Raw genomic sequence first — 17279 nt, 5'->3', positions numbered from 1 at the left:
TCTTCTGTTTAGTTTGTCAAACGCCTGTTTAAAGTCTAGAAAAAGTATGTGTATTTCCTCATCTTAGTCATACTCGTATGTTTTCTCTATTACTTGTTTTAGCGTATGTATAGCGTCTATCGTGGATTTTCCTTTTCTAAAACCGTACTGGTAATTCCCTATGCCCTGTTCTGTATATATTGTTAGTCTGTCTCTAATTATACCAGTCATTACTTTATATGTTCATCATCATCATATAGCGGGGGTCCTACGGCGATTGCCGCTGCCCGCATTTCAGCCTCCATCTTTTCCTATTTCTCCAATCTCCCTCTTCCAAGCCTCTAGATTGCATTGTTTTTGTAATTTCTCTTCTCCAGGAATTTGGTGGTCTTCCCGTTTTCCTTCTTTCTGGCGGAACATACATTAAGGCTTTCTTTGGCCACCGCTCCTCCTCCATTCTCATCACGTGACCATACCATTGTAATTGCCTTCCTTGTATTCTATCTGAAAGAGTATCTCTAATTCCTGTACGGTTTCGTATTTCCTCATTCCTGATTCTTTCCATTCTCGATACTCGACATGACCTACTAAGATAATCCATTTCCACAACGTCTACTTTATCTCGTTCATTGTTTGTCATCGTCCAACATTCGGCACCATATGTGGTAATTGGTTCTACAATTGCTCTGTATACGCGAAGTTTGGTATGCATCTTTATTTTATTAGACCACAGTAATGAATTCAGTATTCGGATGCATTTTTTCCCTTGGGTTATTCGGTTTTATACATCTATCTTAACTCTGCCATCTGCTGATATGATGCTTCCTAGATATTTATACTGGTTGCAGCCTTTTATGACTGCGTTTTCAAGCCTCAGATCTGTGGTATTTCCTCCAATTTTTAAATATTCTGTTTTGCTTATGTTTACAGTAAGCCCCCATTTGGCATATTCCTCAAATAATTTTCGATTCATATAATTTATATCTTCCTCATCGGTTGCAACCACCACCTGATCATCTGCAAACAACGTATACAGAGTTTCTTGTCCCACTTCTATGCCCATAAATCTACATTTATTTCTCCAATTCCTCAATGCTTCTTGGACCTATATTTTAAAGAGTGTCGGTGACAAACAGCATCCTTGCTTTAGGTTTTTAGTGACTTTAAATTCATTTGAGGTTCTGGTTCCAATTTTTACACAACTAACTGCATTTTCGTACAATTTTGAGGACCTCAAACATTTTCTTTAACGGGACACTATCATATGCTTTCTCAAGGTCTATAAATACCAAATGGGTCTCTCTACTTCTTTAGACACGCTTTTCAATTATTTGTCGTATGATAAATATATTATCAAGGCAGGATCTCCCGGTACGAAAGCCGCTTTGTTCTTCAATATCTTGTATCTGTCTTTCAACCCTCTTCTTTAATATTCTGCCGTACAACCGGCCCACAGAGCTCGTCACACTAATATCTCTATAATTGGAACAGTCTCTTTTATTCCCTCTCTTATATATGGAGCTTATATAAGATTTATTCCAATCTCTAGGAATTTCCTGGTCTCCACACATACATTTATTGAAAAGGTCTACTATTAATTCTAAAAGTGCAGTCGGCCCATATTTAACCAGCTCTATGGGAATGTCTCCAGGCCCTGCGGCTTTTCCGTTTTTAATCTCTTTTAAGGTTTTCTTCTTCTTCTTCATCATCTTGTTCTGTGTGTGTTATTGTTTCTCTTTCTTCTTCTCTATCCGTTTTTTGATATATTTTTTCTAAATTTTTCTGGTTCTATAGTTATATTACCTGTCCGTTTTCGGTTACCTAGTTTTAAGTTTTGGTATAATGGTTTTGAGTTGTGTCTTTTATTTTCTGTTCCTATTTCGTTCATAATTTCTTCTACTTTTTGATTTTTTTTTTCGATTAAAATAATTTCTTTGTCTTTTTCCTTTGATTTTTGTATTTTTTTCGTTCCTCTTTTTGCTTGTGCTTAAAGACTGTGTTACAAAAGCAAAAAAGAACAAATGGGCAGAATTAAAAAAAAAAGGTGGAAACAAACAGTAAAGAGAGTTTGAGAGAGAGTATGGAGTTTTAAAATCAATAGGAAAAGAAAAAATGAAAGACATAAAAAACTTCTTAAGAAGAACTTCTCTTCTAAAGAACTTCTCAAAAATGAAAATGAAATATTCAACAGATTGAGAGAATATTTTCAAGAGATGCTACAAACACACTGCTATCAAGAAGAAAACAATCTGCTGAACCATAGAATAGAAGATGATAATGTATACGCATCTCTTTCATGCTTCTTTTTTGTCACTGATGGCCGCTTTTACTCAGTTCGTCACCATAATATATTATTTCTTTTAATTTCTTGCATTTTTCTTCTAGTGAGTTCTCTTTTCTAATCTTTGTGAATTTGTAAACTGTTTTAATAGCTTCGTCTGATATCAATCAAGCTCAATATTTAGTTATTAAACATCGTATTTTCTAGAATGAAAGTAAGATGTACTTTTTTTCTGGGCAATAACACATAAACTATGTAATAGTTTTTTATTGATAATGGTACTAACGTATTATGTTTTACGTTTAAAAAAATTGGTATAGTAGCTTATATAGATAATTTTTTACGTCAATATAGCAAAAAATATTTTATTCCTGACAGCTATTTGTTAAAACGTAATTATTTTGATTCACTAACCTTGGTACCCCTTAGTAGAGTCTGTTGTCCGTTTTCTAAAAGCTATGTTTTTTTCTCCGTTATAATTGGTTATAATATGTTGGATATACTTCTCGGTCATACATAATATATTATATTTCTTTAAAAAGTTTTATCATTACATTCTTTGTCTACCTTTCTGAACAGCGCCATGACAAAAAAGTAAACGTGGATTTTAAATTTAGAGCTTTGAGTTGATTTTGAGAAAAGTAAGGAAAAAAATATTGAATGTGACTTCGCTTCGTTTAAAATGCCACAACCCTTGTATACATTTCAGTTACATCTCTCTAACCTTTAAATTTGCATATTGTGACACACAAAAATACTTTTAGGTCAGATAAATTAGTAAAATGTTGACCTAAGAGAGTGTTTACAGGAGGATCGTGCTCACTCAATCATTGAAGGAAACATGTACAGCAACTGTGTACAATTAGAGCCACTGGAAAGGGTCAATTCCGAATGCCTAAATCACACAAATGACTAAAACTGATTCTGTCAGGAAGTGAACAGAGAATTGTTTTTTATGTATGTAAATGTATAAGTTGCACTGGATATTTTTTGTAATAATTCGGAATCTACATGAATTATAAAAATAGTTATTACCTTGGTTAACAGAGTAAACACACAAATAAAATGAAAATCAAGATTATTTTTATAAATATCTTCTCTAAATATATATATATATATGTATATATATATATATATATATATATATATATATATATATATATATGTATATATGCTGTGGTTTTTCGGGTTTGAGAGAATAATGTTGCGAAAGATTTCCGCGGTTAGTACAATTAAACCTAGAGCTAAGATTAATACTATTACAAAAATTAATATTAAACTCAACAGTCCTCCGGGTTGAACCCGCATCGATTATCATTGCGCCGAGCTTTCGACATCTTCTTTGATGTCTTCTTCAGGGCTTCCGAGGTCTCAGTCTCCCGAGCCCCTAAAGTACTACACTTACCACTAACCAATGCATTACTGTAATCCATTCAGTTAAGATTAAGGGATAAAGAAAAAAAGATGAGATGACTGATTAAAAAAAGCATAAATAAATTTTTTCCAGAATATAATTGAAGCGAAGCTTCTATACTGGTGTTGTTTACTTTTTCTCTATAGTAAAATGCTGATGCGAGCGTCACGGAAGTAGCACCCAGAAATAGTCTACCACCTGGTTTGTAGTCATAGTAAACAGTTGGAAGAGTCCATTTACTTGACGAGACGAGTCACTTATACAACATAAAAACTTTTTCTGTTTTATTAAAATTTATAAAAAATCTATAAAAAAATAATAAATTCGAAAAGAAGGCTCTGAAAAGAGCCATACACAACTAGCATTTGGTCGACATTAATATGATTGTATATATCTATTGTCTATGTCATGATTCATAAATTACTGCTTTATGGTAAGTAATTGGCCTAATCAACTGGTTTAGCAGTATCAATTTTTCTATAATGTATAATACATTATCTTTTTGTTTCATTCGCGTGACATAAACAATTTAAATCAAATGATTCATCAATTTCTATTGAGAATATAGCTATATCTTCTTATAAAATGACATAAGTAAATGTTTTTAATTTAATTCATATGATTGTGTAGTCTATTCTATGTATTATAATATTGTCTCTTTTCAGGATGGAGTATACAGCTACCAGAACAAAGAGGTAAGAGTTTTCGTCATTTAATATGTATGTTATTTTTACATAATATATATATATATATATATATATATATATATATATATATATACATATATATATATATATATATTTAGATGATATAAATATAATTTTTGTCATAAGTGAGTAAACTGGATCCAAAAGCAAAACTTATAATGTGATAAAGGTCGATGTGATAAAGGTTGGCACTCAGAAGGTTGCTGCTTCCTGTAATTCTTCTCAGGACTCTCGCCGTTTTCAGTATCCTTTGCGTTGTGGCTGTGTCGGGTCTTGTTTCTGAGGCATATGTCATTATTGGTCTTACACTGGCTTTATAAATTCTTGACTTCATCTCAGTGTTAATGTGTCTATTTCGCCAATAGTGTTATTAAGGCATCCTGCCAGTCTATTTGCTTTTTGTACTTGATCTCTCACTTCTTTGTCCAGGTCTCCATAGCTAGATAGAGTGATTCCCAGGTATTTTATTCCCATTAATTTTTCAATACTGATGCCATCAATTTCTATTTTACATCGGGTTGGTTCATTGCTTACTACTATTGTTTTCTGAGATGAGATTGTCATATTAAATTATTTTGCTCTTATGTTTAATATGTGGACCAGTCTTTGCAGACTCTGCGTAACGGAGTATTTTATTTCTTTCTTTCCAGTTTTGTATCCTCTTCCTTTGTTAATGCTTTTGATGATTTAATCCATGATCAAATTGAAGAGCATGAGGCTCAATGATCCCCTTGTCTTATTGCGCTGCCTATTTCTATAGGTTCTGTAAGTTGTCCATCTATTCTGACTTCCATTTTGTTGTTTTGGTAGATGTTTCGACAGTTTTTATAATATTTAGGGGAACTTCTCTATTATACAGAAGTTTTAAGTAGAGAAGAGTAAGACAGAGTCTTACTCTGTCAAACCTTTCTTTAGGTCAATCAGACACAGAAATGCTAGTCTATTATACTCTAGTGATTTCTCAGTAATTTGTTTTATAACGAATATTGCATCTGTACACGATCTTCCACTACGAAAAACCTGTTATCCATCTGCTAAACTTATCCTCTGATTTATTAGCGCTTGTAAAGTTTTAGTTTGAATAGTAGAATTAGTTCACTTCTTCTAAATTCTTCCGGTATTTTATTGTGTTTTATAATTTTATTAATTAATGTTGTTAATTGTTCTGTCACTGCTGCTCCACAATATTTTAGTAACTCGTTTGATATCCCATCTTTACCTGCTGCTTTTCTACTGTTTAGGTTTTAAGTATTTTCCGAACTTTCTGTACATTTATATTAAGTTCTTCATTTGTGGTAATTTCTGGTGTTTCCGGTTATAGCGTCGTTTGTTCTTCCTCTGCAGATAGCTCTTTTAGGTAGTCAATCCACGTAATTCTTTTCTATCTGTTTTGGTTCTATTAGATCCTTTACCTACGTTCTTTGACCTCTTATGAAGCGCCATATTTCCTTTTGCAGGTCGTAAAAATCATGTTCCATTTCTTTCGAAAAGTTTTCCCAGCGATCATTTTTTATGTTTTTTTTACAAATGCATCTGTTTCGTTTCTAATTGTCTTGTAATTATGGTATGCCTCTTGTGTTTTGGTTGACATGTATTTTTTAGCTATAAGCTTTTTTCTTCTCTTTACATTTTTCCTTCACTTCTGTAAAAAACCATGAAGTTCCCCGCCTTGAAAACGATTTATTTTTATTTATATTTCTTTCAACAAGAACTTCCTTGGTCGAGGCTAAGATATTAGACTTAATTTTTGCTCAGCTTTCTTCGACTCCATCACTTTCTGTGATATATGTGTTTCTGCTTTTTTAGGTTATTCTTTTTTGGAATAGGCATCTTGTGGAGTCATCCTCTAAGCTTTCGACTTTTAGTTTTGTTGTTTATTCTGGTATTTTGTTATCACATATATGTGTTTTCATTTGGCATGCACAAAAGTGAAGGGAGGCGAAAGAAAACTGGATGTCAACAAAATGCCTAGAAATCAAACAACTTTAGGAAAAATACGACACCTTTAATATTCATAATATTAAAGGTGTCGAGTTCGAATTAAAGAAATAATTATGGATACAGAAGAGAGAGAGAGATAGAGAGATGAAAAGAATACATACAAACTCTTTTTGACGACGATAGACCTCGTTCTCCACCATCCACAGATAACCGAATAAATGAAAAAGGTCCAGAAATAACCAAAGAAGAAGTGATTCACGCAGTAAAATCTCAGAAAGATGGAAAAGCCACCGATCCAGATAATATGTAGTTGCAGATAACGAAAGTAAAAGCTTAGATTTAATAACAGCACTATTCAATAAGATATATGACACAGGTAAAATACCAACAGACTGGCTAAAATCAACATTTGTAGCATTACCAAAAAAATCGAATTCCTTACAATGCGATGATTATCGAATATTAAGCGTGATGTCTCATGTCCTTAAAACTTTTCTCAGAATTATCCATACACGAATTTACAAGAAGTGCGAGTTCCAGATGAGTGACACTCAATTCGGATTTCGAAACGGATTGGGAACACGAGAGGCTCTTTTTGCTTTAAATATATTAAAGCAACGATGCAGAGACATGAATGTAGATATATATGCACGTTTTATTAACTAACAAAAAGCATTTGACTGCGTTAACCATCAAAATATGATCGAAGTTGAGAGAGGAAAGAGAGAAAAGAGAGGAAAATGCAATACTTGGGTCATGTGTTGAGAGGCGAAGTTATACTGGAAGGAAAAGTACAGAGCAAAAGATCAGTAGGAAGACGCCAGAACTCGTGGCTAAAAGGCCTGAGGAGATGGTTCGACCGCTCATACGCAGAAATCTTTCGCGCAGCAGTTTCCAGAACTACAATTGCAATTTGGATCGCCAACCTTCGAAAGGAGACGGCGTCATGAGAAGAAGATGCACAATACCAATTTATGATCACTTCCTATTTCTGCTCATGTTATTGCTCTTACATCCAAGATTTGAGAGGACTGTAACTCTATTCGACAAAATATAGTCTGTCATATATAGTTGTTCTCTACTGGTTTTAAAAGTGTATTTGTATTGTTCTTTGTGAGAGAAAAATGTATTATTAATACGTATCTCGTTTATGCTGCAGAGGTCCGTCAGAAGGTCTCCGTTTTCTTTTCTGATAATTTCGTTATATCGCTGTTTTATTCCTGGAACTGTATCGTTGCCAACACGGGCGTTGAAATGACCCATAATGATTATATATTCATCATTTGGGTTCTCGTTTATTACAGTCTGAAGGTGTTCGTAGAAGCTTTCCCTTGTGGTGGTATCTCTGTTGTTCTCTGATGCATAGATTGCTATCACATTCAGAGGTTTGACATCCAGTTTAACTTTTACACTTACTATTCTTTCAGAGGTGTATTTACATTCTTGTACTTGGTGTACTAACAGGGCGACTCTTTCTTTGGCTCTGGTTTCTTTCGCAACACCACTGTAAATTATCAGATAGTTATCTAGCATAATTTGATCCTTTCCTTTTTTCTTCGTCTTTTGTAGTGTACATATGTCTATATTTTTTTCTAGAAGTTCTTTTGTAATTTCCTGCTCGCTTGTGTTATGTTTGTCAAATATAAAATTGCTTTCGAAGGAAGATACTTTAGAACTCTGTTAGTGATTTTGTCTGGACCACTTGCTTTCTTTGGTGAGCTTTTTTTCATTTATTTCTCTTGGTGATGTGGGATTTATTATTTCTTCTTGTTCTTCGGGCGTTTCTAGTTTTGTTTCTTTGACATCTTCGATAAAGTCTATGTCTTCGTCTTAGTGATAATTCAGTGTACACTCTCTCTTAAGAGTCCTTCTCATCACCTTAGCTTTTCCTTCTATACGTAGACGATTTCGGTTTCTCCGTGTAGTGGGAATGGGTTTTCTATCGTTTGTTAAAGTTCTTTAAAGACTCCATAACTGACGAAAATGAAATGGAGGAAATTGTTTAAAAATTGGAGGACCGCTAAGGAGAAACTGTCCTTAAATAAACCACATCTTAGAATAAAAGTGTCATCTTTGAATAATTTTGTTTTGTTATATCAGCCACAATATGAACATGCACATGAACATTCTTAAGGTAAATGATATTACATAAATTTGTTAACATTGTTATCTTATTGGTTACTAAAACTGCAATTCACTAATCAAAATGAATTGTTTATTTAGGTATTTTAACCTAAAATAATCTTTAATGACTTAGTCGTCAGTTATCAAAATATTTTCAATTTCTACGTCCATCAATTTTCTAAAATGCTTGGAATTCTACTGTAAATTTCTCTTAATAAGTTATGAATGAGCAGATTTTTACTACCCCCTGAGACGACGGTAATCTTTAGTATTACAATAAGGTTTGTGGTTATTTAGAAAACCAGTGTTGTCATTACTTGTTACAACTGCTAAATCCAATATCCTTAAGGATTATTCCTAATCACCGAGAAGTGTTTGAAAACACAAGTTTGGGAATTATATTAAGAATTCACTTGAAGAAGTATTATCGTATTAAGGTAGTCATTGTGACAACACTTGCCTTATGAATTTTTTCGTTTCCAAAATTCATTAATGTGGTTTATAAGAAAATGCATTTACGATAATATATTTGCTTGACGGTTCATTAAGATAAATGAGTTTAGAAATAGCTTTTTCTTACCTAATGTCAGTGGTCCATGTTTATTAAGTAATAAGTATATTTAATTAGAATGATTACCTTGGGACAGAATTTTGTCTGGCCTTTTATTTTTAAGTTTTGTCAATCATTCTTTTTAATGTGTAGAAAATGCAGTACTTGAGAAGCGGAAACTTCTGTCAAGAACAACAACCACGAGATAACTGTGAATATTGGGATATTACAATAGCTATTCTTTACAAGCCCCTGCTCTCATCTGACCTACACATATCTTTAATCCCTACGAACACTCAGCCCCATACGTAGGGGATTTTAATAGTCACTGTGAGATATGGAAGTACTCTGATAGTGATAAAAATGACTCGTTCCTTTTGCAGTGGTCAGAAGAACACGGTATCTACCTCTTATTTGACGCCAAGGATAAAAGCACTTTTAGATCAGCAGCTTAAAAGAGGGAGGGAGTATAACCCCGATCTTTGTTTTCTTATCACTGACGACAAAGAGCAATCTCTATCAGCATCAAAGAAGGTCATATCCGATTTCTCTCATAGCCAGCACCACCCTATGCTGATCAAAATCGGCATTAGCATTCCAATTATAAGATCATTTCCATGCACTAGATGGAACTTCACGAAAGCTAACTGGCCTGCTTTCTCTAATAATCTTGATAAATGTTTGGTTGGATCCCTTCAAAAAGCATAATCTACAAGAGACAGGAGCAATAATAACGTCAGCAAAAGCAGCAATTGTACAAACACATTGTACAAAAATCCATTCTAAAATACAATTGCACAAAACTCTACTAAGACCCTTGTGACGTATTGAGTTTGATGAAGTAAGATCTGAAAATTCTCTGCAAATGACCATCACTGCTATAAATCATCATTTTGTGTAATTTTTTTAAATTACGCAAAATTCTTGATTTGAATTATTAATTGATGCAACAATACATGAATTGTTTTCCACATTTTAAACAATGAACAGTATGTCAGAATGCATTCGCACAATGTCCGAGCCTATGTGTTAACATTGGAACATTCCATACAGCTTTATCATTATTGTAATTCAGTTTTTAGTGTAAGGAAACTAGGTTTATTGTCTTAATCCCAACACCAACAGTCCGTGAAGAGACTTGCATCTCGGGACAGCTAGTGCAGACTGGGATTTAGTGCGTCTTTCAATGCCAGGAATTTAACGCTTACAAGTAAAACAACGCAAAATGACCCTATAGACTGTTTTGGTACGAGAATATACAAAAAAACTAAACTACAAACTTTAGTAAGGAAAGTACCCGGATAATCCCTATTATTCTTTCTACTACTGGAGTAATTCCAAAGAACCTCCTTGAAAACATGAAAAAGCTTTGTCTAAATGAACATCTCTATAAGACCATGCAAAAAGCTGTGCTACTCTCGACATCCAAATATCCAACCTTCGATTGTGAGACGGTACTTAAAGAACGTGTTAACTAGAACGTATGATGGGCTAAATTTGTAGAGCTCAAAACCGGTCGTCTTACTTGCAAGATCAATTGTAAGGGCCCAGTACACGTTTGGCCAACTAGTTGTGCCAATAGGTTGGCCTTTTTTATTGGGTGTACTGTGATTGTAGATGAGGAGACTGTGATGATTCCACGTTTTCACCTTGTTTAGGCTCTGTTGCCTCTTCAACGATGAGTTTTTTTTTATTTATTGGATAAACATTAATCTGCATATTGCCGCTCTCCGGGACTAAGTGGAAACTGTAAAGCAGAAGTGTCAGAAAGATTTCCTACCTTTTGGACGCCGGCTGGACCAAGCCCGCCACTAAGTACAAGTTCTATTGGGAAAAACGGTCCTTATCGGATTGTTGGTCTTTTTGTTTTGTTAGGTTTAAACGCGTGAAGGATAGCTGTGGCTGTGTCCTCACCTAGGATCAGGTATCGTTGTGCAATGAGATTGGGAAACCACAGTAAACCAATCTCCCCCCGCCCTTGTGATTTTGAATATGACTCTTAAGGAGTGTAAGGGTTGCTCGCTGTTTAGTGTTTGGTGTGTGTGGATGTGCGAATTTGTGTAGTTATTGGTTGTGTGTTGTTGGCTTGTTTCTTTTTTGGTGTTTGTATGTTTATGATTTGTAAGCTTGGTCAAGGTAAAGTGTGTGTGTGTGTGTAGGTAAATGATAAGTGTATATATGAATGTGGGTGTTGTATTGTGTATTTATGTCCAGAGTTGAGTGAAGGTTAGGTTTATGGAGTTATTGTAACAGGAGGTTGATATGGCGTACCCATACAATGCATTGGACATTTGATTTAAATAGCAGATTGAGTCATTCCTCTTTTCAGGGAAGACAATAAAAAGGATCATGGACATGAAGTGGACTAGGGATTTCATGTCCGAGGATAGGTCGTATGAGGGGATTTGTTTGGAAGTGTGTATGGGTTGTGTTTGTTTTGTGCCTTTTGATTGGATTCTTCGGTGTGGGCATTTTTGTGAAAATGCCGGGTGGCCTCCATTACAGTTGGGACATTTGGGAACACCTATCATAGGGCATGCAGTAGACCTGTGTTGTTATCCGCAGAATGAACAGATAAAGTGGAGACAGTAGCAGCCGCCGCAATTTATTTGTACAGAGCTGTTAATTTTTATTAAAAATTACACCAAACGAAAGTGATTAAACAAAAATGGCGTTAAAACTTCTTCACCATTACAAACCGCCATTTTAGCTCGTAAATAGACTTCTTACGTACCAAAAATATCTAACAGTACCGGAGAAAAAAAATAACTCAACGATCAACATGTGAACGGTGTTTGGCAGATCGCGCCAATTTCCTTTGATATCCAAAAACCGACAGCATTCGGTTTGTACTTGTAGACCAACATTGGCCACCAATCCCGAAGTTACTCCAAGTACGCCAAGTTGTTCTGTATACGTTAGCCCAAGTTGGCCACACGTCTGTGTACTGAGGCCTTAAGTCGTTTTTTTTTACCTTCCATAAGAAAACTTAGAAAAATTTGTATTTCTATATTACGATAGATCATTAAATATTCCTAGATTTATGTTCTCTTTTATTTTTATAGATTAAAAATTGCTATAAAGTAAAAAAAGTGAAGTGTGATTAATAAATTACTTAGATTATTATAAAATGGGATAAGTTATTCACTAGATAAAAGTGTTATTCTGCAAGATTGAAAATTTGCGGCTCTTTTGATGTTTTACCGCCATTTTTTTTATTGTTTACGTAAACTTTATATAAGATTTTGTTTTAAATGTTACTGATATCATATCTTTAAATTCTGAAGTATCATTAAACATGGCTTATTTTATTAACGAACATTATCTAAAAGTGTTACTATAGACACTTACAGAAATCAATTATCATCATAATGAATACTCCAATGTATAATATATATATATATATATATATATATATATATATATATATATATATATATATATATATATATATTATATATATATATATATATATATATATATATATATATATTTGGCTGGGTTATTCTTTCAAATGGGCTGAACTTAAAAATAAGTTTTCCAAACTTACTTAAATATGTTGAATATCTTCAACTTTCAAGAAACAAAGAGTTATAAGCTATCACTACCTTTGTGTTGTAAAGGTACATTATTATGAGTGTTTATGTGCCATGTTCTGGAATTATTTGTTTCTGATCTTTCGTCTGCAAGTGCGGCAGACATTATGATATGAAAGGCATTGCGGGCTGCAGGAGTGGACTAAGGCCTGACCTTGTTTCATTCCCACCACCATTGATGATATTACTGGAGAACTTGAAGTATCTGTAGCCGTAGTGTGTCTTTAGCGATCTGTCAGTTAGTCCAAGTTGATATTAAATGTTCGCTGCGCCTGGGAAAGTTTTTGTATTTCGTATTGTTGAGTCAAGCAGTTAGTGTAGATCAAGTATCCTAATACCTCTCTTCATAAAGGGGGACAAATCGGATCCGGAAGATTACAGAGGAATTAATTTATTAAAAACAACACTGAAATTAGATAACAACCAAAGTGATAACAAATAAACTGAATGAAATTATATCACTAGCAGAAGAACAAGGTTTTAGCTTGAAAAGAGCATGCACCGACGCTATATTTATAATTAAGCAAGTGCAAGGGAAATCATTAGAATACAACAAACCGGCATATCTATGTTTCTTGGACCTTAAGACGGCATTTGACTGGGTCAAATTAAAGGACATTATCGACTTATTGTACTCAAGAGAGATACCTCTAAGAAGAATCAAAACGATCGAAAATATCTACCAAAACAACACAATAAACGTAAAAGTAGAAGAAGAACTAACCGACCCTACTGAAGCTGGCAATGGGATAAGACAGGGAGATTCCCTGAGTCCTTTATTGTTCAACCTGATTATGGATGAAATAGTAAAAAAAGAGCTAAAAAAGGATACCAAATAGGAGAAAAACAACTTAAAATAATCTGCTATGCAGACGACGCAATACTATTCTTTCAAAGTGAAGATGATTTACGACGTATGCTGCACCAATTTAATATAACCGCCAGAAAATTTAACATCTTAATTTATCAAAAAAAGACAAAATGCATGGTTATAACAGCAAATTTTCTAAGATGTAAATTGGAGCTGAAAGTTCAGATAATAAAACAAGTGATGGAACTATTTAGATACGGAAACTGAAGTGGAAGATCAAGTGAATAGAGCAAACAGAGCCGCAGGTAACCTGAATAACATAATATGGAGAAATCAAAATAACGGAAAAGAAATGAAAGGCAGAGTTTACAAAACAGTCATCAGACCAATAATGACATACGCGGCAGAAACACGACCTGACACAGAGAGGACGAAAGGGATGTTAGAAACAGCAGAGATGAAAACACTTAGAAAAATTAATGGTAAGACACTATGGGACAGAGCTAGAAGTACAGATATACGACGTAGATCCAAGGTGGAGAACATCAAGAACTGAGTAAAAAATAGAAGAGTAGAATGAAATGATCATACAAGCCGAATGACAACAAATAGAGTAGCAAAGACGGCAAAAGACGGTTCCCCAATAGGAAAATGATCAGTAGGATGACCACGAAAACTATGAAACTTACTGGAGACGCATTGAAAAACAGACAGGATTCATATCTACATATAAAGAAGAAAAAGAAGTATTGTTGAGTAGAGACGGCAAAAATGATTATACATCGATATATTATAACATATGATACATCGAATGAAGATATCGATATACGATATATATCGGCGAAAATATATCGATATATGCAATATATCCAGTAAATCGAACGAATTTTCTTTAGGATTCCTTACAGAAAGAACGAGATATATAGTTGGAGCTTCCTCTTTTTCTTTGTGTTAACTACTTTTCTGTGATAGATCCATATATCTACATTTAACCTTCAGTCTTAGACGCAGATGCTGATTCCTCTATGAGTTTTATTTCATGTCTTGCGCATTGTATTCGCAAGCGTCACCGAATTTTGAGGACGTATGGTTTATATGTACTTTGCGCCCACTACTGTTGCAATTGCTGGAATTATGAATTGTTTAATGGTCCAAATTTGTCTTTAATTTCTTTTTTATTTCGGACTTTTGACTTTTGTGTAAGTTCACACTATATTTCTTGACCTTTAATGGTTAAAAAGACGGTAAAATAAAAAGAAAGGGCTAATGCGAGTTAAACTAAGGTAAAAAGTATTGACACATCTCGCAAAAAGGAAAAAACACCATAGGTATAAGATGGAAGGCAACTGTAAATACGTATTTCGAACTATTTGGTCAACATTGCTTTAAACGTTCTAAACGTTTGGTATTCCTTTTCTCAACGTTATAAACGTTTTCAGACGTTCTAAACCTTTAGTTTCCCCCGTGGATGTGTTAGTTGTTGCTCTGAAAATTCAGGGTCTTCTAACGTTATTGCCACAAAAATAGAGGAATAAATTTATAGTTTTTTTAATGTGTTAAAACTGATATTATACTTATTATAGACTGATACAACATTAATACCATATTTTGCCAACATTTTTAACATTTGTTGAACACACAAATACCTGCAAAGCAGTGGCGGATCCAAGGGGTGGTCACGGGGGTCATGACCACCCCCAAAACAAAATTAAATATCAATCAAATAATCCTAAAAAAATAATTTAAAACCCATCAACCCTATAAGCAGGAAGTCAAAGAGTTGAAATGATTCAAACTCATTTATTCTAGGGGTAAGTGTAGAATTATACGGAAGCCTTTTTAAATTGCTCTTTAAAAAAATCAACAATTCTAAATACAGTAATACCTCGACTAAGACTTCCACGAATTCAGAGTTACGCGATTTCAAATTTTGTCAATTTGTCATTTGAGTGCCAGAGGCTCGTATAGTTTCTCGTCAAACCTGTCGTCAAAACCAATCTGCTAACTCTTGCGCAGAATATTTCCGAAGATCCATTTATTTACCCCTTTTAGACAATATCTTAACTGATTTAGAAGAACGACTTTCACCGAAAGTTATGAATCTATTTAATCTTCAAGTCGTTTTACCTAAAACTGATAACACACCAGAATATAAAGTTGCATTAAAAAAATTGTTGACACCAGAATATTATTGAACCAACTACTTACTGCATATTCCACAGTAGAACAAGAGTTTTCACTGTGGATTCAAAAGTGGAAAAGAGTCGTGCAAAATAATGGAAAATTTGCAGATTGTTTTTAGAAGTATTAGAAAACTGCGATATTCATATGTATCCAAATATCAGAATATTTCTGCAAATATTAATTACACTGCCAGTCAGTGCAGCAACAACAGAGCGTTCTACGCTTAAGCGTCTAAAGACTTGGCTTAGAAATAGAAAGGTTAACTGGTTTAGCACTCATCAATGTGCATCCTGAAATTTCTCTAGATGTTGATGCAATCATAGAGCGATTTGCTAAATCGGATAGGCGAAAAGAATACATTTTTATAAAATTATATAATATTTACTTATCTTATTCTTTTAGTATTTTTAATCACTGAACTTTTATTTACCACTCGTTGCCGGCTATTGCTGACAATTCGTGAGAAAAATTTCAAATACCGAGTAAAAAATATTTTACTCACTTATAGCCTAATATGCCTAATTATAGAAATAACTATTCCTTAATTATATTATGTTTTTTGTTGAATACTACTACTACTTGTCGGTTTATAACGTTCTCCGCCGTTTTCCGACTTCCAATCGACATTTAGTCCGGTTGTTCCATAGGTCTTCTTCTATGGACCTCTCTCTGTTCTTTATTGATTGTCTACTTTGCCTCGGTCTACCTCGTTTTCTCTTTCCTTTTGGTCGCCATTTTAATATTTTCTTTGGTATTCGTTATTCACCCATTCTTTGTATGTGTCCGAACCAGATTAGGTTTTTTTGTTGTTAGGTAATCTGTGATTGTTCTTTGATTACCATTATTTCTCTAATGCGTTCGTTGGTAATCCTTTCTCTTCTAGATCTTCCTGCAGCTCTTCTCCAAAAATCCTTTTTAGTCGCTTTCAGCTGAATTTCATTTTTTGTTGAATAAATTAATTTAAATAAAATGCTGTTTACACTTATTCTTAAGGTTTCTTCATCATTGCGGAAGGGTGGCTATAACTACAGCAAATTGCTCTCTATCTTAAGCTGTTCTTAGTGTCGAATGTGTGTCCATGCCTGTCCAGTCTCTTACATTCTTCGGCCAGGAGCATTTTTTTCTTCCTGGACCTCTTCCTTCTACTTTCCCTTCCATTATGAGTCGTAGAAAGTTATATTTTTCTTCTCTGTAAATATGTCCTAGATAACTCGTTTTTCTGTTGTTTACAATATTTAGGAGTTCTCTCTCAGTTCTCATTCTTCTCAGCACCTCGTTATTGGTCACATGTGCTCTGTCCACGAAATCTTGAGCATTCTTCGAAAAACACACATTTCAAACGCTTCTATACGCCTCATACTTGTAATTCTGAGAGTCCATGTTTCCACTTCGTATAGCAATAAGGAATAAATGAATGTTTTTACAAATTGATATCGAATATCCAACGATAAGATAGAGTTTATTAGGAATGTTAAATACATTCATTAATGTTTATCCTTGGTTTGTCCTTGATTTTGTAGCTATAGAATAGGTGGGTTTAAATTAATTGTCTTTAAAATACCTAGTTTAAATTGACAGTCCTTGATTTTTCAGTATTTATATTTTAATAACTTTCCTTTGGTTTAATAGTCTTGTACACTTGATTTTACTGTCATAGCTTTAGAAATATAAAGCGAAACGTCTTCGAGAAAC

At 33.9% G+C, this 17279-nt stretch overlaps 1 protein-coding gene across 2 annotated transcripts in view; it reads left to right on the top strand.

The window, feature by feature from the left end:
* ara (araucan) overlaps nucleotides 1-17279 on the top strand; it is a 335452-nt gene that overhangs the window by 135493 nt on the left and 182680 nt on the right. For both annotated transcript variants that reach the window (XR_011951429.1, XM_072537947.1), the window contains exon 2: nucleotides 4340-4369. Coding sequence is in view for 1 of the 2 variants with exons in the window: in XM_072537947.1 (XP_072394048.1) it covers nucleotides 4340-4369 (30 nt within the window). In the remaining variant the exon portion in view is untranslated. The remainder of the gene's footprint in view (nucleotides 1-4339; nucleotides 4370-17279) is intronic.

This window comes from Diabrotica undecimpunctata, chromosome 7, assembly GCF_040954645.1.
Source record: "Diabrotica undecimpunctata isolate CICGRU chromosome 7, icDiaUnde3, whole genome shotgun sequence".
Lineage (NCBI taxonomy): Eukaryota > Metazoa > Arthropoda > Insecta > Coleoptera > Chrysomelidae > Diabrotica > Diabrotica undecimpunctata.
The sequence above is the reverse complement of the archived record's forward strand: the minus strand, read 5'-3'. Positions and strand labels throughout refer to the sequence as shown.